This window comes from Emydura macquarii, unplaced genomic scaffold (assembly GCF_026122565.2).
Source record: "Emydura macquarii macquarii isolate MOO-44397 ecotype Brisbane River unplaced genomic scaffold, CSIRO-AGI_Emac_v2 contig_973, whole genome shotgun sequence".
In the NCBI taxonomy this organism is placed as follows: Eukaryota; Metazoa; Chordata; order Testudines; family Chelidae; genus Emydura; species Emydura macquarii.
This window is the reverse complement of record NW_027131110.1, coordinates 1,485,568-1,512,643: the sequence shown is the minus strand read 5'-3', so window position 1 is coordinate 1,512,643 and position 27,076 is coordinate 1,485,568. Positions and strand designations below refer to the sequence as shown.

At 42.8% G+C, this 27,076-nt stretch overlaps 2 protein-coding genes across 6 annotated transcripts; both read right to left on the bottom strand.

Annotated features, from left to right (window-relative positions):
- Positions 1 to 943: 943 nt before the first annotated feature.
- On the bottom strand, positions 944 to 13,737 carry LOC137150584 (zinc finger protein 777-like). Of its 4 annotated transcripts, none has more exons than XR_010919029.1 (6): positions 13,291 to 13,634; positions 12,419 to 12,643; positions 11,507 to 12,103; positions 9,415 to 9,535; positions 6,212 to 6,304; positions 944 to 5,013 (listed from the first exon to the last, which is right to left on the bottom strand). XR_010919029.1 is itself a non-coding variant. In XM_067544546.1 (6 exons), the coding sequence occupies exons 3-6, from the start codon at positions 11,870 to 11,872 to the stop codon at positions 4,368 to 4,370; spliced, it is 1,113 nt and encodes a 370-aa protein (XP_067400647.1). In that variant the 5' UTR covers positions 11,873 to 12,103; positions 12,419 to 12,643; positions 13,660 to 13,737; the 3' UTR covers positions 944 to 4,367. The 4 variants fall into 4 exon arrangements, 3 of the variants coding, with proteins under 3 accessions (XP_067400647.1, XP_067400646.1, XP_067400648.1); XM_067544546.1 differs by lacking the exon at positions 13,291 to 13,634 and adding an exon at positions 13,660 to 13,737 and having other exon boundaries at positions 944 to 4,900; XM_067544545.1 differs by having other exon boundaries at positions 944 to 4,900.
- A 611-nt stretch (positions 13,738 to 14,348) lies between these two features.
- LOC137150579 (zinc finger protein 282-like) lies at positions 14,349 to 25,465 on the bottom strand. Of its 2 annotated transcripts, XM_067544539.1 has the most exons (8): positions 25,136 to 25,465; positions 24,711 to 24,837; positions 23,061 to 23,174; positions 22,110 to 22,223; positions 20,716 to 20,829; positions 20,355 to 20,468; positions 18,256 to 18,923; positions 14,349 to 14,529 (listed from the first exon to the last, which is right to left on the bottom strand). In XM_067544539.1, the coding sequence occupies exons 1-8, from the start codon at positions 25,337 to 25,339 to the stop codon at positions 14,494 to 14,496; spliced, it is 1,491 nt and encodes a 496-aa protein (XP_067400640.1). In that variant the 5' UTR covers positions 25,340 to 25,465; the 3' UTR covers positions 14,349 to 14,493. The 2 variants fall into 2 exon arrangements, with proteins under 2 accessions (XP_067400640.1, XP_067400639.1); XM_067544538.1 differs by lacking the exon at positions 14,349 to 14,529 and having other exon boundaries at positions 17,111 to 18,923.
- Positions 25,466 to 27,076: the final 1,611 nt, after the last annotated feature.

Genomic DNA, 27,076 nt, shown 5'->3' with positions numbered 1-27,076 from the left:
GTGAAAGATACTGATCTTTTAACCATTACTCTTTCCTTTTTTAAAAAAAATGTTTAGTTAATAAGCATTGGCTTTAAGCATGTATTTGGGTAAGATCTGAACTCTTCACTGACCTGTTTGGTAATGTGTCCAATCCTTTGGGCTTGGTAGAACTTTTTTACATATGATAAAGATTGTCAATAATCCCCATCGTATGTGATTTGGCTGTGTGGGTGCTAGCCCAAGGGCTGGATAGTTTTAAGGAAACTGTGTTTTGTCCACTGAAGGACCAGTGAGGTCATCAGAAGCTGTTTGTTGCCGGCGTGGTATATCTTATGGAAGAAAAACCACCCGTATTTAGAGCTTTGCCCACCCCATTCTTTGCAGTTGGCCCTGTTTAAGCTATCTCAGCATGGCACGTCTGGAGGCCAACATCACAGGTGGATAAAAGAGATACTGTATTTGGCATCTTTTTTGCAGTTCTTTGACAGAGTTCAGATCTGCTATAATTTATTCTAAAACATCGCCTTGGACTAGGACAATCATTTATTTTGTTGTGCGCTCTAATGTTCTGCTTATGCTACACTTGTCATTTGATTGCAATAACTTTTTTTTTTTTTAACTTTATTGAATCTTACCAGCAAAGTAGCTTCAAATATGGTACATGTGGCAGACGGCTGCAACATAACACAACAGAATACATAAAGAGAAGCACTGAAAATACAAATGTAGCTACATGAAGACATCATACTGTTTATGGGCTACCATGTATAGTCATCCTGTGTAGAGACAGGATGAATCACTCTGCAACAGCCCTCTCCTTGTGTAAAGAAGGGAGTGGAAAAGTCCTGTTCAAGTAACCATTGTATACTAGCAACAATGTTTTGTATTTTATTAGTGGTAGGCATAAATCCAAATTACGTTTTCAGGGTCTGTGTTAGGAGAATAGTGTTGCTTTTAGTAGAGAAACATATTTAAATGAGATGTTAATTGAAAACTCAGAAAAGATACCTTCAGAGATGATAGTAGTAGTAATAATGACTAGCCTCACATGGAAAAACACTTATTCATTTTACACAGTGTAACATTAATAGCTTTTGGGAGAGAAAAGGTTAAATTCACATAGAAACTACTCAGTTATTCACTATGGGTCCAATCTTGCTCCTATTTAAGCCAATGACAAGATTCTCACTGAATTCAAGGGAATCAGGATCAGGCCCTATATCTTTAGAAACAAAACATAAAACTTATCTTCATTAGCTCTGAATGGCCTGCTGAAGCACCAGTTTTCTTTTTCATTTTATTTTAGGTCCAATAAAGTCTTTGCACTTTCTTTATCACACATAAAAATACTGCTTCACCATCACAGCAGACTGTTTTTTAGCAGGATACAATAATGCTAATTCAATGAAACACTTAGCAGAAGACTGTAAGAAGGGGAGTCGTTCTCTTTTTACAGATGTGTTCAGTCCCAGATTGGGGAAAGCACATATTTTGTGCAAGTTACACACCCTATCAATGTCCCTCTGCCTATGTGTAAGGGAAAATATAATTTTTACACAGTGACAGATAAAGACTTATGATTCCAGATTTTTTTAATTGAGTTCATTTCCAACTAAGGAAACAAACAATCCATTTAAACATAAAAGGGATCTGGTTCTTGGTCTCCCAAGATTTTTGAGCTGTTGGTCAAAAAAATAATATAGAATTTCCCATTTCTATATTTCTCCAACATTCACGACTCCTCTAGCTATTAATTCCCACTGCGTTCTACAGAAGCTCACCCCTATTGCCTGGTAGCTTTCACAATACTCAGGGGGAGAGTCTAGTTTTATTGCCAAGCCTCTTCAGCATTCACAGTTTTCTGCTTAGTATTTTATTTGATTCGTATTTGAACATGTAAAATGCCACATGACTAGGCTTGGTAGGATTAGATTTTTATCAATACATGTTGATAAATATTTTCACTGCACACACAATCAAATCAATAACTGAAGATTACAGATAGGCAAAGAAAGAAAATGATGATTGAGAACTTAAGAGTCAAATCCAATGATTTAGACTTCTGAATTAGGCTTGTTACAAATGAACTCGAGAATGAATAATAAAAACAGGTAGGATTTGTTGATTTAAGGCTATTTACATTGTATATTTTGACAAGTGATATTGAAATTTTGTGGTTTAATGGTTTATAAAGCTTTACCTTTTTGAATCTGTCTACCATATTTAAATAATTGTCTGATCCCCACAATTTCCTGCAACTGTGAAAATTCAAATAAAAAATGCTTAAAACCCAAAATTTTGCACAACTGTGAAAATTTAAATCAATAATTTTAAAAATGCTTAAAATACACTCATATTATCCATCAACATTATATTAAAAAAATCATTCTGCCAAGCCTATATATAAATGTTAAGTCCTGCTATTATTCTGCATAGCACTGGCTCTGCATGACCTTCCATCTATCCCACAAGTTGACGAAGTTTTGCATCCACAATAGCTATTGTTATTTGTGTTGATGGATGTTCTGCACTTATCTTCTACCTGTGATCAATATTTGCTCTGTACTGAGCTATTGCTACCACACAGATTCTTCCCAAAGGTAGGAACGATTTTTGCTCTAGTACTTGTTGAGAAAGAGGGGAAAACATCTTGCAGAGTTGTCCGGCCAATTTCTGCCCTCAGTTACACCTGAGCAACCAACTGCAGGAGTGTAACTTGAGTACCAGATTCAGCCCTCTATTCCAGGGGGTTCTTGAACCATTTCATGGTTTGAATCACATTTTAACACAGATATTATTTAGGGGATTAAATGCCCATTCATTCTTGATTGCAGAGAACCCCATTTATGAGCGCATATCATTCTTGTAGCTACTACAGCAACTGCTTACATGGGAAAGTAATAATAGGAAAGTACTTAAAGTGGGCTTAGCTGTCTCACGGGATTTAGCAGGAGAAAGTAAGTAGAAGCCAGTAACGTGACCAGACAGTTCTCTGCAAAATGCCACCAAGCAGTCCGTGAACACATTTTGAGGAGCTCTGCTCTATTCAATGTGCACCTTGCAAAATTATTTCTTTTAACTGCTTACCTGCTAAGTAATAAGGCAAAGATTTAATAGATGAAAAATAAGATTAAGTTACAGCAATTAGAATAAAAACATTCTTGGTGAACCTCCCCCCCCATCAGTTCAGTGAGCAGGCATCATTCATTGAAAATAGATGGTATGTATATGACAGCGTAGCACTCTTGACTGTAACAGCTGTTTTACTTCCCTGCCCTCCTCCTCAACTACTCATATGTAGGCACAATTGGGCAATGTTAAAATCAACACCCTAGGAGAATTTATTTTAATCCCCCCAAAGAAAGGAAGACCACATCATAAAGTTAAAAAAGGGCACACAGGTGTTTTTTAATCCTTTACAGACCACCCTTTAAGAAAGGCATTTAACAAGATGCACAGGTCTGCAAGATTTAACAAGATGCACAGGTCATCTGCTCAAAACATAGGTCAGAAAACTTGTGAAAGTGAAGTCTTCTGACCTGTGTTTTGATAATGTTTTGAGCAGATGACCCCCCTGTTCTTTTCCCTACCTCCATCTGCTGACCCTTCCTCTGAAACTGGAGCCAGTGCTGTTTTTGATTTAGAGAGAAGAATAACCCACCTACATTTTGTGTCTCATCTTTCACATTGCAAAGAAACAACAGAAAGGAGAACATTATCCGTTTTCTCTTCCAGGAGCTCAGAAATGAAGTCTGCACCTCATGTGTTGTAAATTATTCTAAATCGTGGAAGTTTGAACTGGATTTTATCTTTGGCCATACTAACATATGTTCGTCTTTCACTGCTGGCACCGCTGTTATTTGATTGTGCTTAATGGAGGTTTACCATTTATTTCCTATTTTTACATCAAGAAAGCCCAATCTCTAAATCCAATCTAGGGCTCTTTGAAGCTCTAATTCCTACATAAAACTCTCATGAATGATCCTGCTCTGTTCTGTAAATTCTCTGGTTATGTGGCCAAAGATTCCTATCAAACTTCTCCCACAATTTCTGCAGTGATAGTCTCTTTCCAGTTTAGATTAGTTGGTGTTTTAGAATATGCTTTTTTTAATGAAGATTTTGATATAGTCAGTACATTTTTATATGTCTGTTCCCCCCCCCCCACTTGTATGAATCATTGTGATAACTAATAAATTCAGCTGCTGCTCAAGGTTTAAACAGATGAGCTAAAATGACAAGTCTGTTTCATGCTTGAGTTCAATTCAGTGTTATAAAAGGTCTTCTTACAGAAAAGCTGTTCCTACAGTCGGTACATGCTTATAGACCATATTCTCAGATGGATTTTGATTGAAAAATCAGTTCCCATAAAGCTTTTGCTACAGTGGTTACATGCAGATGTTGTGAGTTCGTAAGTGATTAGTAAGTCTTGGTTTCTCAGTAAAGCTTTTCTCACATTCTGTACATTTATAAGGTCTCTCTCCCGTGTGAGTTCTCTGGTGTCTAATAAGATCGGCATGGCGACCAAAGCTTTTTCCACAGTCTGTACATATGTATGATGATACCTGACTCTTTTTTGCATGAATTTGCTTGTGTTTTAGGAGACCTATCTTCAACTTAAAGGTTCTCTTACATTCTGTACATAGGTATAGTCTCTCTCCTGTGGGTGTCTCCTGGTAGAAAAGGATGCCTTTGAATTTATTGGAATCTCCTTCACCAAGAGTAGAGTTACCCATTCTGATTCCAATACAATTCCTCTGCTCTATTTCTGAGCTCCAATGACTCTCACAAGTCATTCTCTTGTCAGGAGTTTGGAAAACCAGGTCTTGTGATCTTCCTGAAAATGATCCATGCAATTCCATGTTTTCTGGAGCTTCCTCATCATCTTGCACTTCAGTTTTGATCACAATCCCATCCTCCACTGGAATAAAAAGAATCCAAACATTCATTTCATCTGCTTGGGAAAAGGAAATCTCCTAAGAATAAAACACTCCTGATCCATAATGCACAAAGTGCTTGTAGGTCATATTGCTCCTTGAGGGGGAAAAACAAAACAGAAAAGTGATAACTTATTGGCCCAATAAATAATGTATGTCACTCAAGCTTTTGCATATAAAATGCCTCTCATAAATTGCCCATTCCAAAATTTAATTTAAATCATTTAGAAAGATTAGATGACATGGTGTGGTTTTCTTTAAATTACCCTGCACGTTAACAAGATCGATTTGACTTCCTAAATCATCCCTAATAGAAGCCATGAATATCATCAGTAATGATGATTCTAAAACTTTAATACCCTCAAAATCCACTTTTGCCTCTCTATTGCTACGGACAAAACCCTTATCCACACCTTTGTCAGCTCACTTCTTGATTTTTGTAACCCTCTCTGTGGCCTCCTTGATTCTAACCCCTTCCACTCCAATTTATACAAAAAGCTGCTGCTAGTGTTCTCTTTCTCCCCATCACTCAAACTGAATCACCTCACTCCCTGACCCCTTCATTGGCGCCCTCTTATTTACTGCATTAAATAGAAATATGTCCTTACCTTCAAGGCATATGTCATCCTGTCTTCAACATTTCTGCTCTCATTTTCTCCCAGTCCCTCTATATTTCCCATGCTCCCCCCTGTTCTCTCACCTTACTGCTCTCTTCTCCGATTCTTAGCATTGCTCCTTAGAGTGTCCCTACATTTGGAACATCATCCCTCTTCTTCACCAAGTACCCTCTCTTGCCTACTTCAAATCTTCGTTGAAACACCTCATGGAATTCTCCCTACCTCATGATCCTCACTAATAATTCTTCATCACCACCATCTTTCCTAAATTATTTTTCCATGTCACTCAACCACTATGTTAATAATGGTGACCATAAAAATACCAGAAGAGATGTTTTGTCTTACACCGCATGTTCTGCAGAGTAGGGCATGTGTCATATCACTTGTTTTAAAAGTGTTATGTAAATGTATATCAGTATGTGATAGTTAATATTAAAATATACTAATAACAAAACATTTCATCCAAACACTCAGAAATAGGATGGCTGAAAGGAGAGAAACTGCCTTAGACCAGAAAGTTCACTGGTTCCCATATCCATAATAAACTTCTGACAAATTCCGGTTATAAAATAGCAATACATGAGAAAAGACAAAACTATAAGAGTTCATCATGATGGTTTATAGTCTTGCTGGCTTTAAATCATTTACTCTTCTGAGATGTCTTAATCCATTACTCACCTATGCTAGGATTCATAGACATTTCTCTTTCTTCCAAGTCTTGCTGATCCTTGACACGTAGCTCTTCTCTTGACTGAATATCATGTTTGGAGACTGAATAGTTGGGACAAAGAATAAAAAAAAAATCCCATAATATCTTATTCATATTCACTGATTATTGTTTATACAACAAAGAATGTCACATTATCTGAAACCAAGATGCTTACATTGATGCAGTAGCAGGTAATCTGAGCAGAGGCAACGGTATTAAAGGTGACCATTTTTGAGTTTGTTCACTTCTTCAGCTTAGGAGAATGTTGGTCTTCTACTTATTTATTTCTGTTAAAATCCAGTTTTCATGGATATCTGTTAAAAACAGTGGCTTTGCCCTCCCCGGAAAAACCCAAAGGACTAGGCTTTAAGCTCTGCCTCTTGCTGACATCACTCCTATTTGCACACCCTGCAGCTGCAAATAGTATTTTCCTCTCCATCCCCACACAACTCCTATGGCACCATCCCTACAGAGCAACTGAGCATGCTCCATCCCAAGGATGCATGGGCTGAGCAAGATCTTCCCTGCAATTGCTCCTCTTACCTGCTGCGGGCCACTGTGACCCCAGACACTGAAATCAAGAGCAGCGAGACTCTCTCTTGGAATGGTTCTCTCATTACAAGAAGTAATTGTCACTGTTCACACATTCTCACCTCCTAATCAATGGTTCTGAATAGGCCTCAACTACTCTAACTGAATGGACTTTGCTTATATCTACCTTCCCCATTGGGTTCCTTATCCTTGGATATGTATATATATATACCTCCTATGTGGTTTCTATTCCTTACATCTGACGAAGTGGGTTACAGCCCACGACAGCTTATGCCTGCAGAAATGAAATTTGTTAGTCTTTAAAGTGCTACAGGACCCTCGTTGTTTTTACTATACACAGACTAACACAGCTACCCCTCTGGAACATTTTCTCTCTCCTATGCTTTCAATGGTCCTGCAGTTGACACCCAGACAGCTTGCAGAAGGATGAAGCTGCCTGATTCAAATGCAGAGAGGTGAAGAGAAAAGAGATGCAGAATTTGGGGGGGAAGGGGAGAGGGAGAATAGGACATAAGATAGTGTATGGGTATGAGATAGTGTAAGGGCATGAGAAGGAGCAGGAGTCTGCTGTGGAATAAGAGCAGAAAGGAGGCTGGGAGCACAGGGGCGGAAAGCTTTATAATCACTAGAGGACACTTGCCTACAGAAAATGTAAGGGAGTCCATTTAATATTCCTTTGCCATCTAGCAGATACTGTGAAACCCGCTGGCTAAGTGTGTATCACCATACCCCTCTAGTGCCACATCCTCACAAATGATAACAGCCTTCTACTCCTTCCACTTACTGTGTTACATCAAGTGGTAGAGGACTGTGTGGATCTAAAAATCCTAATCCTGCTGATGATCTATGAGAGAGGGACAATATCGTTCCTCATGATTAATTTTTTTTTAAAAGAATACTTAGGAAATTACGTCCAAAAAAAAAAACTATATTAAAAAACCCTCTGAAGGTACAAAGTCAAGCATTCAAAAGTTAAGAAATGGCCAAACGAAGGACACCTATGCAACCTTAATTCGGTCCCCTGGTGCTTATGCATTATGATAGTCTTTAATTATGTGATGATATATTATGTTTTCACACAACCCCTCCCCCATGCATGCATATGTTGGATTATGCTTTGAGAATAAATCAGGGTTGTGTTGTAAAAGAGGTTGTTGTCTGTAGGACCCCTGCTTCATTTGTTGCAGAAGCTGGAAGGTGTGGAGCAAATGAGATATAGAATTGCAGGAAGAAAAGAAGTGTCCTCACAGTTAATGCCACTGAATATGGCCCTGGAAAACCAGATTCTATCCCTGTCTCTACCGCAAAGTTCCTATGTGATGATGAGCAAGTCACTTAAACCAACATTTTCATAGGTTGCTATTTTTCCCCCTGCAGGTGTTCCTCATTTTCTGGAACAGCACCACACATGGGGTTGTACCAATTTAACTACAGTAAAACCTCAGAGTTACAAACTGACCAGTTAACCATACACTTAATTTGGAACCAGAGGTACACAATCAGGCAAGCACAGAGAGAGAGAAAAAAAAAGCAAATACAGTACAGTACTGTGTTAAAAGTAAACTACTAAAAAAATAAAGGATAACCAGCATTTTTCTTCTGCATAGTAGTGTTTCAAAGCTGTATTAAGTTAATGTTCAGTTGTAAACTTCTGAAAGAACCATAACATTTTGTTCAGAGTTACGAACATTTCAGCGTTACGAACAACCTCCATTCCCAAGGTGTTCGTAACTCTGAGGTTCTACTGTACTTTGATAACGCCCCTCAACCATAATAGTTACATCAGTACAAAATCTGTACATAGACCAGGTACTGAGGGGGGACAAGAGGAGAAGAGGGAATCAGACTAGGAGCAGCTCACACTACAACTCGTCCATGGGGTTTGTGATGTAATTGTTTCACCTAGAATTAAGGAAAAACTGCTGAGAATGAAATTGTGTGTGCAAAAGGCAATTTTTTTTTTTTTTTAAATTCTTAGAACCAAAAAACATATATGCTAACACATGAGTAATCCTAGAAAAGGTCAGAAAGGATTTGCAGGTTACCCTTAATAAAGATCCTGCAGAAAAGCATAATGTTTGCTATGAAATCAGTTGTGCTCCCTTCAGGAAATTTAGGGAGAATCCCAATCACACCACATGTACTAAAACACCTGGCAGTTTATAAGTTAGCTGAAAGTCCAGATCTCCTTCAAGAGGAAGAAAACTCATAATTAATCTTTCCCATTGCCATTTTTTCTTGTTTTAGGAGTTGGCATAGAAATTATATCATCACAGATAAGCTATAATTACTTAAACACTTTATTCTTGACACACACTTTACTAAAGAAATGTTTCATCCACATCACACATGGAGAATAGCATCTGTGCTTGTGGGTTCAACATACACAACTAAATAGTGTATAAGCATTATTCATAGCAAGAAGGTTGTAGATATAGATATTATAAATATGACTGTGTCTATCAATCTTCTTTTACAGAAAAGGATGCTATCACAAAAGTTATGGAGAATGTAAGCACTGATTCACAAGTAATCAAAGGATTTGAGAAAACGGTTAGATAGAAGCCAGCTCTGGAACTGTACATATTTCACAGCTTCTAGAGAATGAGTGAAAACTGACCTTTACCCAGAGAGATTAAAGATTCATAATTCTCCTTTATCACTTTTTTGTAAAGCTCCTTTTGCCACTCTTCTAAATTTTTCCCTTCAGGGGCTGTAACCTTATCAAATGTCCCTGGGACCTGAAATAGAAAGTATTATATATTTAGTATCTTTTACATTGATTATATCCTGACAAGGATCTTACTGAGAATATTAAATAAGCAGTCATTTGCCAGGTGTTTCTGATGGCAGTCATGCTACAACTTATGCCCTTTGCAAAAAGGAATTAGATATATATACTGCTATTTCTGTATTTCTCTTTACATCCGTATAATTGTTTCAAGGTAGTATTCCTTAACTCTTCACTGAAATCATGACTTCCCAAGCAACAGAATCAAAAGGTAGATGTAAAGACCATCAATAAAGTCATCTTGGTCAACCTCTGAAAATCAGTGCAGTTGTTCTCTTCAGTGCATTCTTCAGTTCTTTCTTTGTTCAATGTATTTTAAATTATTCAAGCTACAAGACAACTCCACAGTTTAATAGATCTCACTGCCAGGATTTCTCTTCCCTGATAATCAACTTACTTTTTCCTCTGCTTGTTTACAATCTCTTACTTCTAGCTATACTGCCTTGCACCACACTGAATAATTCATCTCCCTTTTTAGCATTTATACCTTTCAAGTACTGGCAGACAGTGATATCACTCCTTCACCAATACATATTTTAAAAATAAATAAAAATAAATAAAAATAATATTTCCTTATAAATCAAACCCTCCAACTCTTTAATCTCTTTTGTTGCTCCTCTAGGAATTCCCTCTAACTCATCTAGCTCCTTTTGTTTTGAGGCGACTAGAGCTGAGTGCAGTGTTATAGCTGCAGTTTCTTAAGTCCAGTTCCTCTTCCATTTCCGAAATCGGAAGTCTTCTTTTGACTTTGAATCTTGTGCAATGCCCACAACCTCTGCACAGATTAAACTATCTCTGATGACATTTTTGCCAGTATTTTTGCTCCTACAGTTATAAAGATAAGATTTAGAAAGTAAAACAAAACATCAATGAAAAACTAGTGCAAATGCATCCAAGGCTGCCAATTTCACATCTAGTCTGTAGCTCCAGCTCCCTCATAATTAATTTTAATATTAAAGGATACAAACTACAGGTGAAGTTATATCAATACTTGCCTGATCAATATTATTACCACCACCAAATGGATAAAAGTCACTTGGGAATGTGAGCAAAAACTTTACCTTTATGTACTGCCTTTCATTCAAATGGGTATTTACCTGTTTCACAAATTTTATCAGTTGTATAAACTATGGACCCAGTTCTACAAACCTGTAGTCATATAAGTATTCACTTTTACATTAGGAAACTATTTACATGGATAAGCACTACCCAGATAAGGGTTTATAAGATCTGGCCTTAAACAGGATCACCACCCAAAACTGATGTACAAGATACTGAACTGAACCTTACCCACTGTTTAACAGCTCTCAAAAAAGTCTGCCCAGGCCTGAAGAGGAGTTCTATGTAGCTCAAAAACTTGTCTCTTTCACCAACAGAAGTTGGTCCAATAAAAGATATAATCTTCCCCTCTTGTCTAATATCCTGGGACCAACAGGACTACAACAATACTGCACCCAACAAATACACACAATAGAAGATCTATACTACAAACAAGTCATCCCAAATCAAATGAGATTATTCACATGAGTAAGGCTTATGTACTCATACAAGTACAGGTTTACCGGATCAGAATCTATCTTAGAGCAGGAAGTAAAGAAGGGTATGGTATCCAACTGAAATGCCAGACAGAAATTTTTATTTGGGCAAAATGTAATTACACAAGCTGGAACAGGATCAAGAGAAAAATCCCATGATACTTTCTCCATTCACAAGAGCTCAGCAGCCATGTGCCTCCTAACTTATAGTGCATAATGATTAAGTACCAATTCAAAGGGAAAGGTGCAACCTACTGAATCATTTATATTTTTTATTATTTCCTGCAGCACTTAGGTGTTCCTCTGGAGAATTCCCATCCACATATTCTCTTATTATGTTCTCTTAATTTAAGAGAAACAAATAGAATATCAAATATTTAAATTACCTTCAAATATTCCGGATTCCGGATTCGCTTTCGAGTTTTATTACTTATTCCACCACAGAAACTACGAGGTGTTCCAACAAGCCAGTTTCCATCTTCACCCAAAATGAATTTTTTTGGAACTGCTTCTTTCAATAGGCGACGGTTTTTCCTAATTTTTAGAGGATCAATTTCAAAAGAACTGTCCTCAAAATGTTTAGAACATAATCGCTGATGTTTTGATGGCGTTCCCATTTCCCGACCCATGTTGTGAATCCACTGCTTCAAGAGAGGTTTGTTATGTAAAGGAAAACCATAGAAAGTAACTGTACTGTTCTTATATACCCCACTTGTAGCATTTTGACAGTTCAAAGCTGAGCAGTAAACCATTGTAAAATGAGCAGTAGGAGCAAACCTAAAACAGTGACAAGATGCCAAGAGGTCAGGCTGAAGGGTTTAAAATCAACTATTGCTTTGATATTAGGAGCAGTAGATACATGCACCTCAACAATGGACAGTGCTCTAAAATACATAAAAAGATTAAGTTCACAGTGCAGCCAAATGTGGTTGTGCAGCCAGACTTCAATGTAGAAGACATGCGGACCTCAGCATAGTTGACATCTGTAAAATACAGAGAAAAGTCAGGCTCCTGGTTCCTTAAATCATATACAAGTTTTCCTTAAACCATATACTGGTATATAGTTTCCACAACTGCAAGTACCTATTTACAACCCCAAAACTAAAGTGTTTCTTATAAAATAACATAATTAATACATGGGAGATGTGCATGGTAATGTTCAAACACCCATACATTATGCATACACCCAAATACATCCAACCAATCACAATCTTTGCTAAAATTTTGCCACATTCAGGAGCAGGAAGGTATTGTAACATCAGGATTACACAAAAGACAGTAACAGAAGGATGACATACAGACAATGTCCAAAAAAGGAGCGATTCATGTGAGAAAATGTCAGTTTTACAGTTGGCGGGAAAAGGAGACTTGATTGCACATTAGAGAAGAAGGACGTCTCAGAGGATGGACACAGGTGATGTCCAGTGGCAGGAAGAAGATGCTGAAGTGGAGGAACACGAGTATATGATGCTGATGCACAGGGGACTGTAGTGAACACATCAGATATGTACCTACATTTTAAGCTAGGAGGAAGGAAAAGGAAATGTCAGGAGAAAGGACTCTAGAAGGGAGAATGCTGGGAATGCATGGCACGATCAGATTTAAGCTGGAACACGCCAGAATTGATTCTGGGCTGTCCTTCCCCTGGAATAAACCTCTTGACCATTTCCACTGTTGTTCCCACGCGTCCGAAGTCCCTGCCTCCCTGGGGTCACACGAGCAGCAGCACCCCACTGTGCTCTGGGCCCATTCCATCACGCTGGGGAAACGGAGACGGCCCTGCGCCCCCATCCCAGCACATCGATGAGGGGGAAAGGGGCGCAGGGAGCCCTGCGCTCTGGTTCGGGGGGGTGGGGGTTATGCTTGGGCAGCCCCATCAGCCTAGCAGACTATGGGGGGAGGGGCAGGGCCGCCCCCTGGCTCGCTGCCCTGGTGCACTGTGGGGGGCAGGGCAGCCCCACTCCACCACCCACGCACCCCACGGCCCCCGTGCGCTACGGGGAAGGAGGCAGCCCCACTCCGTCATGGGGGATGGGCAACACCTCACTCCAACCACCACAGAATTATCGGGGGGGGTCCTCACTCCATCGCCCCGGGGCATCATGGGAACAGGAGACTCTCCCCCTCCACATGCAGCCCCTCCCAGAGGGGCTCCACGAGGTTCTCTCACCTCTGCTGCCGGGCAGCCATCTTCCCCCTCCAACTCCCTCCACTGACAGCCCTCAGGCTACTCAGCCGCCGCGCGAGCCGCCTCCTCCCCCACCCGCCATAACGGTCCCGCCTCGCGCCCGTCCCGACTCCGCCACCCAGGCCGGCGCCCACCAATGGGAGACGAGCGAGCAGCCAGCACGAGACAAAGGAAGGGAGCTGGCAGGCCGCGAAGGCCGCGAGCGACCAATCAGAAGCCACGCCGGTTAGGACGGGTAACGGCGGCGCCGTGCCACGCGCCTGCTGACACGTCAGCCACAGTGATGTGACGTCAATCAATCAGGCAAGCGAACGCCACAATCACGGCCCTAGAGACGTCAGGCACTCTTACCAGGACCACACCACAGGATTATTCTTCCGTCCTCTCTGATTGGCCAACCCTTTCCGGGTTCCGGCTCCCGTCCCGTCCTCTGACTGGTGATCGACGGGCTCAGGGAACCAATCAGCGTCTTCATTCCTCAGGCGCATCCTACTCTCAAAACGATGACGGTAGGCAACTGCGACCCGGGCACTCCCATTGGCCAGCCGCTGGCAGACCCTCGTCCTGATTGGTGGAGACGGCTGTCGTGTTTCCTAGGTTGATGACAGAGCGAGTGTGAGGAGCGGTGCATGATGGGAGTTTGGACAACAAAATAGGGCGGGCCCCTCCCCCTCGAGCGACTCTCACCCTTCAGTCACACTCCGCCCCTCCCCCCCGTGGCAGGCCCTTGTCACCCTAATTCTGTCTCCCTCAGACCCTCTTCCCCTACCCCATTAACAGCAACCCAGCGGCCTCCCTCAGACTGGCCCCCCCGAGAGTAAAGTGGGACTGGGTGGGACTTTAGGCGAGGCGCCTGGGGAGACTGGGGTGGTGGTGTGGGAGCGTCGGATCCAGGCTAGCCACTTTCCCTTCCAAGCGCCCCACGTTTTTCCCTGCCTGATGGTCAGGTGACCCAGAGAGCAAGTGTGAAAAACCAGGGCTGGATCATAGGCACCTAGACAAGACAAAGCCCCAAATATTGGGACTGTTCCTATAAAATCGGGACTGACTTCTGGTCCCCCGGCCTGGCAGTGCCTCCTCTCCCTACGCTGTTTGAAGATGGACCTGTGAGCCTCAGAGCTGTTCGGTGCTCGCTTAGCTGAAGGCCCCATTCATTGGGTCATGGCACAGAGAGGGTGGACATCGTTAAAGGTGGTGAGAGATGTACAGGTGTAAATTATACTACGGGTAGAGATAAGCAAGAGGGTTCAATGTAACTATAGGAATAATTACACCGTGGTTTTCAACCTTCTTTTTCATTTGCAGACCCCTAAACATTTCAAATGAAGGTGTGGATCCATTTGGAAGTCTTTGGAAGACACTCTGTGGACTTCCAGGGGTCCGTGGATCACAGGTTGCAAACCTCTAATCTGCACAAAGACCTGGCAGCTCACCCCAATTTTAGCTCTGATGCTAAGTTTCCCCCACTTCCTGTCCCCTAAATGCATTGTAGGGAGTGCTTTGGGGCAGAAAGAGGATGAGATTTGGCCCTGAAACTCTCTGGTTGGAGCCACCAGGCAGTCTCACCTGTCATCTTTCTTGGGCGGCTAACCAGCAGTAGTTTGGCAAGCATACTATGTTTAGTTAACTAAAGCAGCCTCATCAAACCAGCACGGTTGGTTATGAGAGGAAAGAGCTGGCCTTACAGGTTCAAGACATGGGCAACCAGCTGCGGTGACATGATCAGGGAAGCATCATTGTAAGACTGTGTTAAATGAAAAAATATAAACAATTGTGATAAAAAGAGTTCAGGCAGAAATGTATCTGCCAGCTAGAATACATCTTCATCTCAAATAATGAGGTTTTATATATCAAATAAAAGAGCTGGTTAAGAGGAGTGCAAATATGAAAAAAATTGAGCAGAAATGCTCAGTTTAGGACTTACAGCATTCTGAAGTTGAAATATTTTTGCCCAAATTACATGTGACTGTGACAAATTTCTTGTAACTTAGCAGTTGGGTTTTGAGTTTTTTTGGTTATTTCATGGAACTTGGAAGGACACAATGTCACCAAAGAAGAAGATGTCAGGGGCACAAACAAAACAAAAAGCTCAGTTAATGGCTGCAGTGAAGAAAGATATAGACACAATAAAAAATATTTGAAATGTGTTAACAACAACCCATGCAGAAGTAATGAAATGGTCACACTAGAGACATCAGATGAAAAATAGAGAGATGATCCCTAATTCAACATTCAAGAATCATTGCAAGGGAAACAACATAAATATCCAAGACTGCTGGGGCCTGCATTATAACAACGGTGCAAACATGAAGGGGAAAAACAAGGGTGTATAGGCAAGAATCCTTCCTCAAACTCAAGAGCGTTTTTCGTTCCATGTGGATACCACTCACTCAGTCTCATGACGGGGATGCTGCAACATCTTTAACAGGATCTATGTCCTTCTTCAGCATTCTGCAAAGGATTTATGCTGTGTTCTCTGCCTCTTTTCATCATTAGAAGAGTCTCACATCATGGCAACATCACTGTGAAGCCAGTATGTGAAACGTGCTGAGAGTGCAGAATTGATAGCATTAAAGCTGTTCAATACAAACAGCTGAAGTCCATGAAGCCTTCATTTCATTGACTGAACTGGAGCAAGCAGACCCTGGTATCCCCCAGGAAGCACTCACTCTCTTCATTTTGTTAAGCACAGTTGTTGGCCTGAGCTCTTATCTTAAGCCACATACATCTGACCTAGTGTTGCACCTCAAGCCACAGAAAATTATTGGTTTGCACTTAGGACCCCACCCAGTGAAGGGTCACAACCTCCATTGACTTCACAAACGGAATTCCACGCTGTGAGAATGTAACATGAGACTTGTGGTGGTCTAGATAGGCTGAAGATGTGATTGTGAATGATCTACTTTTTAATTTTGTTTGTTTGCATTTTTCCAACAGTCACTCATCAGTGGATTTTACTAAAACAAATTGTGGAGGGGTGCCATCTGGATAGAGTTTACAAGATGGTTGCTGCCAGAACTAGATTTTACCCTGTTGGTTTGTGTTTCCCTCCCCTCATCCTTTGTGTAACATAGCTCTGTTCCCCACAAGAGGCATCAGAGGGTTCTAGAAACAATCCTTGCAAGTTTGGGCCAAAGAATTTTTCTTGACAATTGAAAAAAAAAAAAAAAATTCCCACACAAACTTCAGTAGAAGAGTTTATAAATACATAGAGTCAGATCCTCAGCTACTGTAACTTTCACCAGCTTCACTGACATCAGAGAAGTTATGCAGGGCCGGATTTAGGGGCAGGTGACCTAGACAAGTGCCTCAGGCACCGGGCTCAGGGTGCTGTTTTTGTTGTTAGCGACAAAGGGAAAACAGAATGTTTGAAGTAAAATGTTTCAGGTATTCTATAGGTGGATTCATTTTTCAAACCTCCTACAAATTTATTGCTGCAAATGCAATAAAAAATAAGGTATTCAAAAGTTTAACAAAGGGGAGGAGATGCCATTTGGTCTAGGGCTGGCCCTGGAGCTATGACGACAAGTTATAGCAGCTGAAGATCTAACCTGTGTTATTTACTAACAAAAGGTGGCTTTCACAGCATCTCTCTCAACTTAACTACCCAGCCCTGCTGCCCTTAAAGTATTTTCCCCTCCCAGGGAGCATCCTGCCATCAACAGCCAGATTAGAAAAATTTTCTTTTATTATATCAAGCAGCTGCTGTTACTGAAGAGGGCTGATTCCTGCCTCAGATACTTTTCTGTCCTTCCAGTGAAAGGTAGCAATGCCAATGACCTATAGCTGCCGCAGCAAGCCAAACGATTATCATCTACTTTATTCCCTCTAACGTCTCTTACAAAACCCAAGATATAGTGAAAATAACAACAAACAAACATTCTCAAAACCAGGACAAATATCAACATATGAAAATCTTGAGTCTCCAGTAATGCACATATCAAACCACCTATACAACAGATCTGTAATAATATGGAACATGGAGTTTGAAGGTGGAATACTCAGGTTGTCCAAAAGGAAATCTATATTGTAAGCTTTCTAGTCAGTTTCCAACTCAAAGAGAGTCAGCCAAGTAATCTTCAGATATCGCTACTTGCCTGGCTTCAATGGGCTAAAAGCCTGATTGATAGAGGTACTGAATACCCAGAGCTCCCTTTGACTTAAACAGGAGCTATGGCTGCATTTCACCTCTCAAACTCCATTCCTAAGTATCTGCTGTTTTTCTGAAAGGGTTCTGAATCTCAAATGGTAGGAGTCCCTCCTCCCAGCAAAGGGCCAACTATCCCTTTTTCCTCGTGTGTGTCACACTAACATGCATTTTCTGACCCCCGTTGGCTCTGTCTCACATAGTAGATTGTGAACAGATATTAATGCATCCTCTCTTTTTAAAATCACGCTGGCTTCTGTTGTGTATCCAGATCCCTGTGAAGCTTGCATATGACTCTGCAATGCAAATTCTCTGATGACATTTCAGATAGTCTGTCTAAAGCTTCCCCTCACATTCTGTGCATTGGTATGTGTGGATTTACTGGTGGTAGGATTATTTTTGATCATACATTTCCTGCACAGTTTGTCCCCCACTCAATGCATTGTTCCAGTTTCTGTGTGTGAATCATCTGGTGTCTAAGAAGACTCAACAGGATAAGTGGATTGGGTCTCTTTCATGTGACTTTTCTGATGCTTAACTAAACTTCTTTTCAGCACAAAGCTTTTCCCACACACATTACACTGGAATGGTTTCTCCCCTGAATGCCTGCGTTGGTGATTTAGAAGATAATCCTTTCTGCTGTAGCTTTTGCCACATTCATTACATTTATATGGCCTCTCTCCACTGTGAATCATTTGGTGTCTAATGAGCCATGAATGGCATATGAAGCTCTTCTCACATTGGCTGCACTCATAGGGTTTCTCTTTTCCATGGCTCCTTTGGTGTTTTACCAAACTTACCTTCAGGTGGAAGTTTTTCCCACACACAGTGCACGCAAACAGTCTCTCTCCTTTGTGGATTCTGCAGTGATTGGTCAGTTTGGATTTTGCAGTGAAGCTTTTCCCACATTCCATGCATGCATAGGGTCGCTCCCCCACGTGGCCACAACAGCGGTTGCTAAGTTTGTATCTATCCACAACGTTTTTCCTGCACTCAGGTGGCCTATGCTGTCTCTCTCCTGAGTGCTTCCCACATTCAGAGCCCTCATACGGCTTCTCGCCAGTGTGGAGTCTCTGATGCATTACAAGAGCTGCCTGATCTCTCAAGTCTCTCTCATGCACTGTGCATTGAAACAGTTTCTCTTCTGTAAGGGCTCGTTGATGATTCTGAAGAAATGCCTTTTGAGTATAGCTTCTCTCACATTCAGTGCTTGCATATAGTCTCTCTTCTGGGTAGGGTTCTTCCTGATGGATTAAGAAATCTTTGTCATACAGAGATGAACCCCCAAGACCGCTCCCAGTAGCAGCTGCCTGCTGCATTTTTGAATTGTACTGACTCTCCCATGTCACATTCTGTTTGGGATTCTGCAAATACTTTTCTCCAAGTCTTCCATATAAACTAGACTCATACACAGTACTTTCAAAAGATTCTCCAAAGAGCTTATCCTTGTTTGTGCTTCCATCTTTCACTGAAATAAACAGACAACCACAAGAAGGTATAATGAATAAGGAAACCTCTTCTGATTGCAACCAACCAAAGATCTTAACCAGAAAAATGTTTGTGTCCATATTGTTCCTGAAGAACAGATAAGCAAGTTAAATAAAAAGATAGAAAATATTTGTGAAGGTCTCTGCAATCTGCTCTATTAAAATCACTCATGCAGAGTCATAGATTTGTTCAGCACTTTACAAACCTGTGCTCTGCTTGGAAGAGTTTAGTCTTAGCACTGGATCAATACATACACAAAAGATTTGGGGCCTGATTTTCAGAGACACTGAGTACCCATACCTACAAAGTCAGACTAGGATCTGTGGATGCTCGGCACCTCTGAAAACCAGGCCTGTAGAGTATGAACTGCTTGTGTACCAACTACATTTCTGGATAAGGAGCACCATTAGCCTGAAAGCTTATCCAGATGAGGCCTAACCAGTGCTGAGCATACATTAACCTCACTGAGGGCTCTGATCCAGCAAAAAAGTTTGTACATGGCGACCCCCTGCACACACACAGAGTTCTGGGCTCTTATCCATGCTGAGAGCTCTGTTAATACAGCCCAACAGATAGAGTATGTGACATTTTTGCTATTACACTTGTGTGCTGCCACCCTGTGGGCACATTCCCTCATTCTGCAAGGAATTATTCCTCCTCACATTGATCAACTAGTGACTAGTTTTTCAATAGATTTCAGCAGAGGTCTCCAGTACATCGAGCTCACTATATTTTATGGTCTCATCCTCAGAGTCTGTGATCCATCCCACCTTTGTCTCATCCATGCATTAGATATCTTAAGGCTCCACTACACCCTCTAAGTTATTAATGAGAAGACTGAATGGCATCTCTTTCATACGTACCACAGTGGGACAGCACTCGTTTTAGTCTCAGTTACCTTTGTTCCACCCAAATTTGGTGTCCCCTCACTTCTAGTGTTGGCCATTATTTACATCAGTAATAAAGGTTCATGAAGCTCAGGTTACAGTAAGTCATTTACACTAAGGGAATTAATACCCCCCTATTAGCAATTTCCTGCATGAATAATTCTTGTGTGTCCTTCATTTTGAGTCTTTTCCCAAATATTTTGTCCTGTATTTGAGCCCTGGATGGCTGAAAGCTGAGAAGTGTTAGGTCTAAACCATGTGAGATTCCACTTGATACCTCTTTCCTATCTGACACAGTCATTCCCTCCGAGTTTTTAACCAAACTTGTGTCTATTTTGTAGTACTTATAGCTAATCCATTGGCCCATGTTAGGAGGATGCTCCACCCTATATCAAAAGGATGGCACTGAATATGGAGTTTGTGTGGACATCACAACTAAAAAGGTCCTGAATTTTCTGTACAGTATTTACATTAACTTTGCATTCGTTTAGTTTTCCCGCAGGGAGTATCATTCCTTTACTGACCTGTGCTGGGATCTGTACGGGTTTCGTTTTCCTCTGAATCATGCTGCTCACAGACACCCGGCTCTCCCTCTTGTTTAAGCCATGATAAAATGTCAGTTGCACAAATTTGAAATCCTGTTCATGGGAAAGAGTTACATTACAGAGCATTCACTGTAGAATTAGGAAAACATTAAGGATTTTGGTATAGTTAGGAACCCCAGATTACATCTGATTGAGGTTGCCGGAAAGTCACATTTGTCAGGTAGATAAGAAAAGTGCTGATAAAACAACAGGAAAGGCATGTTTATAAGAACTACCAAAGGTATTGCTGGGTGACCAGCTTCATCCTACACCCTTTGAGTTGTTCTGATATATTACTCACCTGTGCATGGGTCTATAGGCATCACTGCATTCTCTGAATCAAGCAGTACCTTGACACATAACTCTTTTTCTTCCTCAGTCTGGGATAACGTGTCAGATTTGGAAACTGCATGGTCTATTCAAGAACAAAGATGGAGATACAAGTATCATGAATGGAAAAGTAGCTGCAAAACCTGTTTTTTCCCTCCCCAAACCTGGCTTGCTTTGTAAATCTCAATTAGACCCTAAAATAAACAGACACGCATACTGAAGGTCTTATGACTTACTCAGTGTAAGGGGGTATAAGAAATTCCAGTTTTTATTGTCTCATTATGTATTATTGAACAGATAACATGATGATCATATTTCAAGACATAACCAAAAGGAGTGAATGCTAAAAGTGAGCTTTCAGCCTTAATTCCGCACATCCCAGTTATGAAATTTTCTTCAGGAATTTCCTTTTTTCAAACAAGAAAAGAGAAGTTGCTGATGAGGCTTATACTTTTATTGATCTGTATTAGTTTGGCTCGATATTCCCCAGGACACAGCCTACCTTAACTCCAAGTCACGGTTTAAGCTCTTTATATGGGAGTTTAGTTTGGCATTGAATCTAACAATTTGTGCTAGAACATAAGGCAATCTGGTTGTGTTGGTTTTTTAAAATACACTTCCCCTACCAAAAAAAAAAAAAAAAAAATTTATATTTGCTCAAACTTTCCAAAACAAAGCACCCAGGCTCTGGGCAGAAGTATGTGATCATTAATTAGTATGTGATCATTTAATTAAAGATTTATCATAATGCATATGCACAAGGGGGCCAAGCTTAGATTGCCAAGGAAGCCTTAATTCTGGTATTTCTTAACTGTGAGTGCTTGACTTAGCAAACTTAAGTGTTTTTTTAACTTTGTTTTTTTGTGTGTGAAATTATATATATGCACATTCTCCCTGACCATATCCAAATTCATGCGCAAAATCTGCTTTCCTTTCCCATGTTAAGGGATCAGTTCTATGCTCCCTGGCACCATCTCCCTGAAAAGACTGATCTCACAAGGTCCTGGTCCAAAAGCCTTATTTAGAAAGAGAGAAATGACAGTAATCACTTGACCAGCTCATAGTCACTTGGACTGACTGACACCCAGCAAGGAGGGTTGGCGGGGAGGAATATTTCCTACATCAACCACCTTCTGCACAGGAAAGAGGCAGTCACCAATTCTGCACTCTCAGAAAATGGATGGAAGAAGGGAAAGAAAAAATGCCCCAAATCAGTCAGGACTGGTAGAAAGCCTGACTGACATCTGCCATGGAGATTGAACACGTGTTGGTTGTAGATTTGGAACATGTAGAAATAGAAGAGCTCACACAGTTTATTAATCTTTCAATTTCACTCCCCATTTGAGTTACTTTACTCTAACTCACCTGTGTAGAGCTCTTTAGGAACTTTTCTGCCCTCCAAATCCTGCTGATCCCTGACACACAACTCTTCCTCTTGTTTAGTAAGTAATGAACCCTCTTGGATACAAACTGGAGATTCTGTTCACAGGAACAAGAATTTACATGGTTTTTCTCACATACACCATATGCTTTAGAAAGGAGTTCAGGAGGGATTAGAGTTAGAAAGGGTCTCAGTGGTATTTGTCAAGGAGTAGGAAAACACTGATAAAACAATAATAAGAGACAAACGGCCAGACTCACCAGTGTGTTACTCCAGTTTTACATCAGTGTAACTCCATTAATGATTCAGGCCAATGGTTTGGTCACACAAAATGTTGCATTGAAATTACGTTTGCACAAATAAGGAAATAAACATTGGCAGGGCATTTCAGTTTTGCAAACAGTATGAACACCAGAAATTCAAAGATAAACCACACAGATTCTGGAACATACATAAATACAGAGTTAAAATACCTCAAACAGCCTTAACTCTGCCCTCACATGCTTGTAACTCTGTGCACCCTCCATTTATCTAGAGCTACAAGTCTATGAAGAGTATCACAGGATCACAGCTAAGTTAATCAGGAACCCAGGGGAGCCGAAGACGTTAGGCCTCAAATATAGTATTTTGGTGTCCAGCTGGAACATCTCTGATCACCTCCACTTTTGCAGATAGCTTAGCTGCAAAGGTTTTGAAGGTTTAGTACATGCACAGTTGCGAGAAGCTCAGCTACCATGGATAGTAAAGACTTGTATGATTTCAAGCCTTCTGGCATAATGAGAGGTGGGGAGGGGGCACATGTCAAAAGAGTCAGGCTGATAATGCAAAGCTGGTCACAGCCACTCCGCAAGAAGAATTCAAAAGTCTTGCTGAATTTCCAGCCTTTTACTGTATTAACTGTTTAAGACTTTAAGTGGTTCTGACATATCGGTCACCTGTGCCGGGGTCTGTAGGAATTTCTCTCTCCTCTGTGTCCTCTCGATCCCTGACACACAGCTCCTCCTCTCGATCGATCCAGGATAGGATGTCAGGTTTGGAAATGGCGTAGTCTGTTCATAGAAAGAGGTATCAAGGGACACTATACAGTGATAGGCTAGGTTTGCAGGAGTCTGTTCTCCCACAGTAGGTATGTATATCACTGCAATCTACTGGAGGGATGTATCCTTTCAGGGCTGCAGCCACCCACAGCATGAATTAAGAAGGGGTGGAAGGAAACAACTTCTGCTGCTTCCTCCCCTCCAGTTACATTAGATTTATCTCCTCCCTGGCAGCAGCCACACATACATTCCATCCCACTGAGGCTTGTAATGCATGTATTAGCCACTGGAGTCAGAGGATACGGCCCCAGGACATATGAAAGATATTTAACCATTTGTAAGCCTGATCCATGCCAGCTGACTAGGGACTGTAATTAAAGACAAGCCTCTTACCAGCACAGCAGTATGTCACAACCCCACCAATCCACATATCCTACCAGCTTGTCCTCTATTAACTTGCATCAAAGACTCTAAGTTCTCTTAATCCATCCCACTTTTCACTGCTAGCGGTGGTGGCTGAACAGAGGCAAGTGTTACTGAAGCACTGGAGGGGGAAATGCCCGGTGCTATGAAGCACGGCGTCAGAGATAGCACGGTGTCTGATGGTGCCCTCTAGATCAGTGTCCCCAACCGGTGTGCCGTGGCCTGAGCAGATGTGCCACGCAATTGTTTGAAAAACTACTTGAGGAGTTCTGGATTGGCTCATGAATATTCATGAGTTCATTTGGCAACTGTAGGGTGGTGTGCTTCAAAATAATGAAAGGTATCAAGGTGGGCCACAGCAGAGGAAAAGTTGGGAACCACTGCTCTAGATGCTGGCCTCACACAGGGGATAAGGGATTACTCCTGTACAGATGCTCTCTCCATTAGCTCAAGTAGAGACCCGTGTTTCTATAGCTGAAGTAGCAGGGTCCTAGTCCCAGCAACTTGGGGATACAAGAGATTTATAAAGCAATGGTGGCAATTGTCAGCAGCACATTAATTTGTTACAGAGAGAGAGGTGTGCATGCTTTCTGGAAAGGAGCCAGGGATCTCCACACACAGGCAGACTTATGCAAAGCACAAGAATTAATCCACTTGCTATCTATGTAGGTTCTCATACCATTCCCACCATTTCAGTATCCATGCACCTGGTAAATCTGCAGAAAGTCCAGGTCTCATAAGAGGCCAAAGCCAACCCAAAAGAAAGCCCAATGCTGATTACACAACAGTGCAATCTGAAGTTGAGATTGTAAATATACGAATGCCAGAAAAATCAAAGTTATGATTTCCAAATAAACAGTCATTTGAATGCATAAACGTGGAGAAAAACACAGCTGCCTACGTGTGCACATTCAAACGGCGGAGAGATGGGGCTTTAAACCTTGCAGTGTTACACACTGAATGGAATGCCACCTGTCATGCAGGCAGCAAAGGGCGCTGACCGCATATCACCCAGTTTCCAATAACGAGAAGGACCAATCACCAGAAATCAAATAAATTTGGAACAGAATGTAATATTTCAAAGATCAGAACTTTTCTAATAATAGAACAAAAACTGAACTTTACCCAGTGACACCAACATCTCATAGTTGCTTTTCATCACATTCCTGTAAAGCTCCTTCTGCCATTTGTCTAAATTCCCCCACTCTTGTTCGTTGAAATAGACTGAGACGTCATCAAACGTTACTGGCACCTGGAATCACAAACGTCACACATTCAGCACCTTCCTTTGTGATCACATTCTGACGCCTGCTTTCTTTTATCTTCCACTAAAAAGACTTTCCTCACTTCTGTTTCCTTTTCAAGTACTACACATATTTCATTGTGGACTAGCACAATACACGCAGCCAGATCAGTTCCCTTGTTCTAAGCCATTTTATTAATGGTGAATTAAAGAGCCAATATACCAAGTTCTGAAAAAAAACACTTCAATAGTTCATACATGGCCAGGCTTTATACCTACTCTTCATCATTAGCTGGGATATTGTTACCTTGGGAACTTCCCCTTTGGTGCCTGGGGGGAGTCTCAAGATCCAGAAATTCCTGTTCTTCAGCAGGTTCTCCACGTTCTCCAGCCTTCTCTGCAGTAGCCCGTACTCCTGGATCAGCGTCTCCAGCAGGGCCCACTTACTCTCCAGCTGGGCACCGAACTCGGTCACAGTTCTCTCACAGTCTGTTAGTTTCTTCTCAGTCATCCCTGTTCTCCCTTCCAGATCCAGCAAACATGCAGCATGAGAATCAACCCTCCTCTCCACGTCTTGAACTGCAGCCAGGGAAACCTCTGCCGTTTGCAGTTGTGTTCCTCTCAGTGACGTTTTTCTGAGGCCGGTGGGGGGATGCCGGAATGTCTGGTGCTGGGATTCCATGTCCCTGTCTGGAGCCTGTTAGCCAGGAGAGAAATTGGAAGTGGAATCAGAATCACATTCCCATCTGGCAGTCGCCTTTGCCCATCTCTTAAACGCTTTGTCTAGCACCTAGCACGATGCCGCTGCAACTGCAATGAGGGCAGGGGGGTGCTACTGTCATTGAAATGAAAAGAATAGGGAAAGGAGAGGCAGGCTGCCATCTTTCCTAGGCCTGGATTAAGTGTTCAGCAAAACAGCTTTCACCCTGATGGCGATTCTGGCTCTAAATCATGCCCTGGCTGACACATGGACAGCCCCACTGCCGCCAGGTGTGAGTGAAGGGAAGGGAAACACGGCTGTTGCGGAGATGCACAAGAAACAGACCCCAACTCTCTGCCCCACAGCGGGGCTGGCTCAGAGGAACAAAAAGCACCGACCCCTTATTTTTGTCGCTATGGTTTGGAACCAGCGCAAGGGGCCGACGCGTGGCAGGCGATGATGGTGCCAGGCCGAAGGAGCCAGATAACACGTGCAGGGAAACCAGCAGGGGGAGGCCAGGGCCGTTCTCCAGGACAGCGAGCGCCAAGCCGAGACGCCGCCCTGCAGTGCGGGCTGGGCTGGGCGGGTCGGACGGGCGGGGTCCGGGAGAGCGGGCTCGGGCTCGGGCTGTGCGAACCCGCGCTCCACGCCGGGAGCTCGGCGGGACGGGGCGGGTCCCTGGCGCTGGGGAAGCAGCAGAGCCCCGGACCCGACTCCCCGCCCGGAGCAGCCGGAGCTGTCCTCGGTGTCTGGAAACAAACCGGATCGGATCAGATCGGATCAGCCCCCGACCCCAGGGCTCAGCCCCTGCCCGGCCCCCCCCCAGCCGGACCCGGCCCCCCCAGCCCGGGCGGCCGGCAGAGCAGAGCAGCGCAGCGCAGCGCTCCCCGCGGGCCGGCTCCCGGGGCTCCCCCGCCAGGGGGTTTCCTGCCCCGCTCGGGCCGGGAGCGGAGCCCCCGCCGGGCCCTTACCTGGGCAGCGGCCCGCTCGGCCATGGCCCCGGCCCGGCTCTCTCCAGCGGGCCCGGCCCGGCCCGGCTCCGCTCCGCTCCGCGCCCGGCAGATCCCGCCCGTCCGCCCGGCGCCTCCTCGGAGCGGGGGTATGAGCCGGGGTTAGCCCAGGGGCGAGGCGCTGCCAGCCCGTGGCAGAGACAAAACCCCAGCCCAGGGAGAGTCACAGGGACCTGCTGGGATGAGCCACCTGTGACCTGCCCTGTGTGCACAGATAGTGCGGGCTGGGGGCGGCGGGGCTGTTTTGTTCCCGCTCTCACAGGCCTCTGTCTCAGGGAGACTCTCAGCTCCAGCTCCCCACGGCCCGGTTCTTAAAGGCACCCGCATCCCAAGGCCTAAAACCAGCAGCTCCAGCTGGACCATTCTGGGGCGCTCCAGGGGAACTGAGTCCGTGAGCCAGTGCCACACATCTGGAGTCTTTAAAAGAATCCCCTCTGCGTGTGCATGTCCACAGACAGTCTCCTGGTAGCTCACAAGTGTGTCTCTCTCCCCGGCTGTGGTTCCCTCATTCGCACTCCTTCCTTCGCACCCTTGTTCA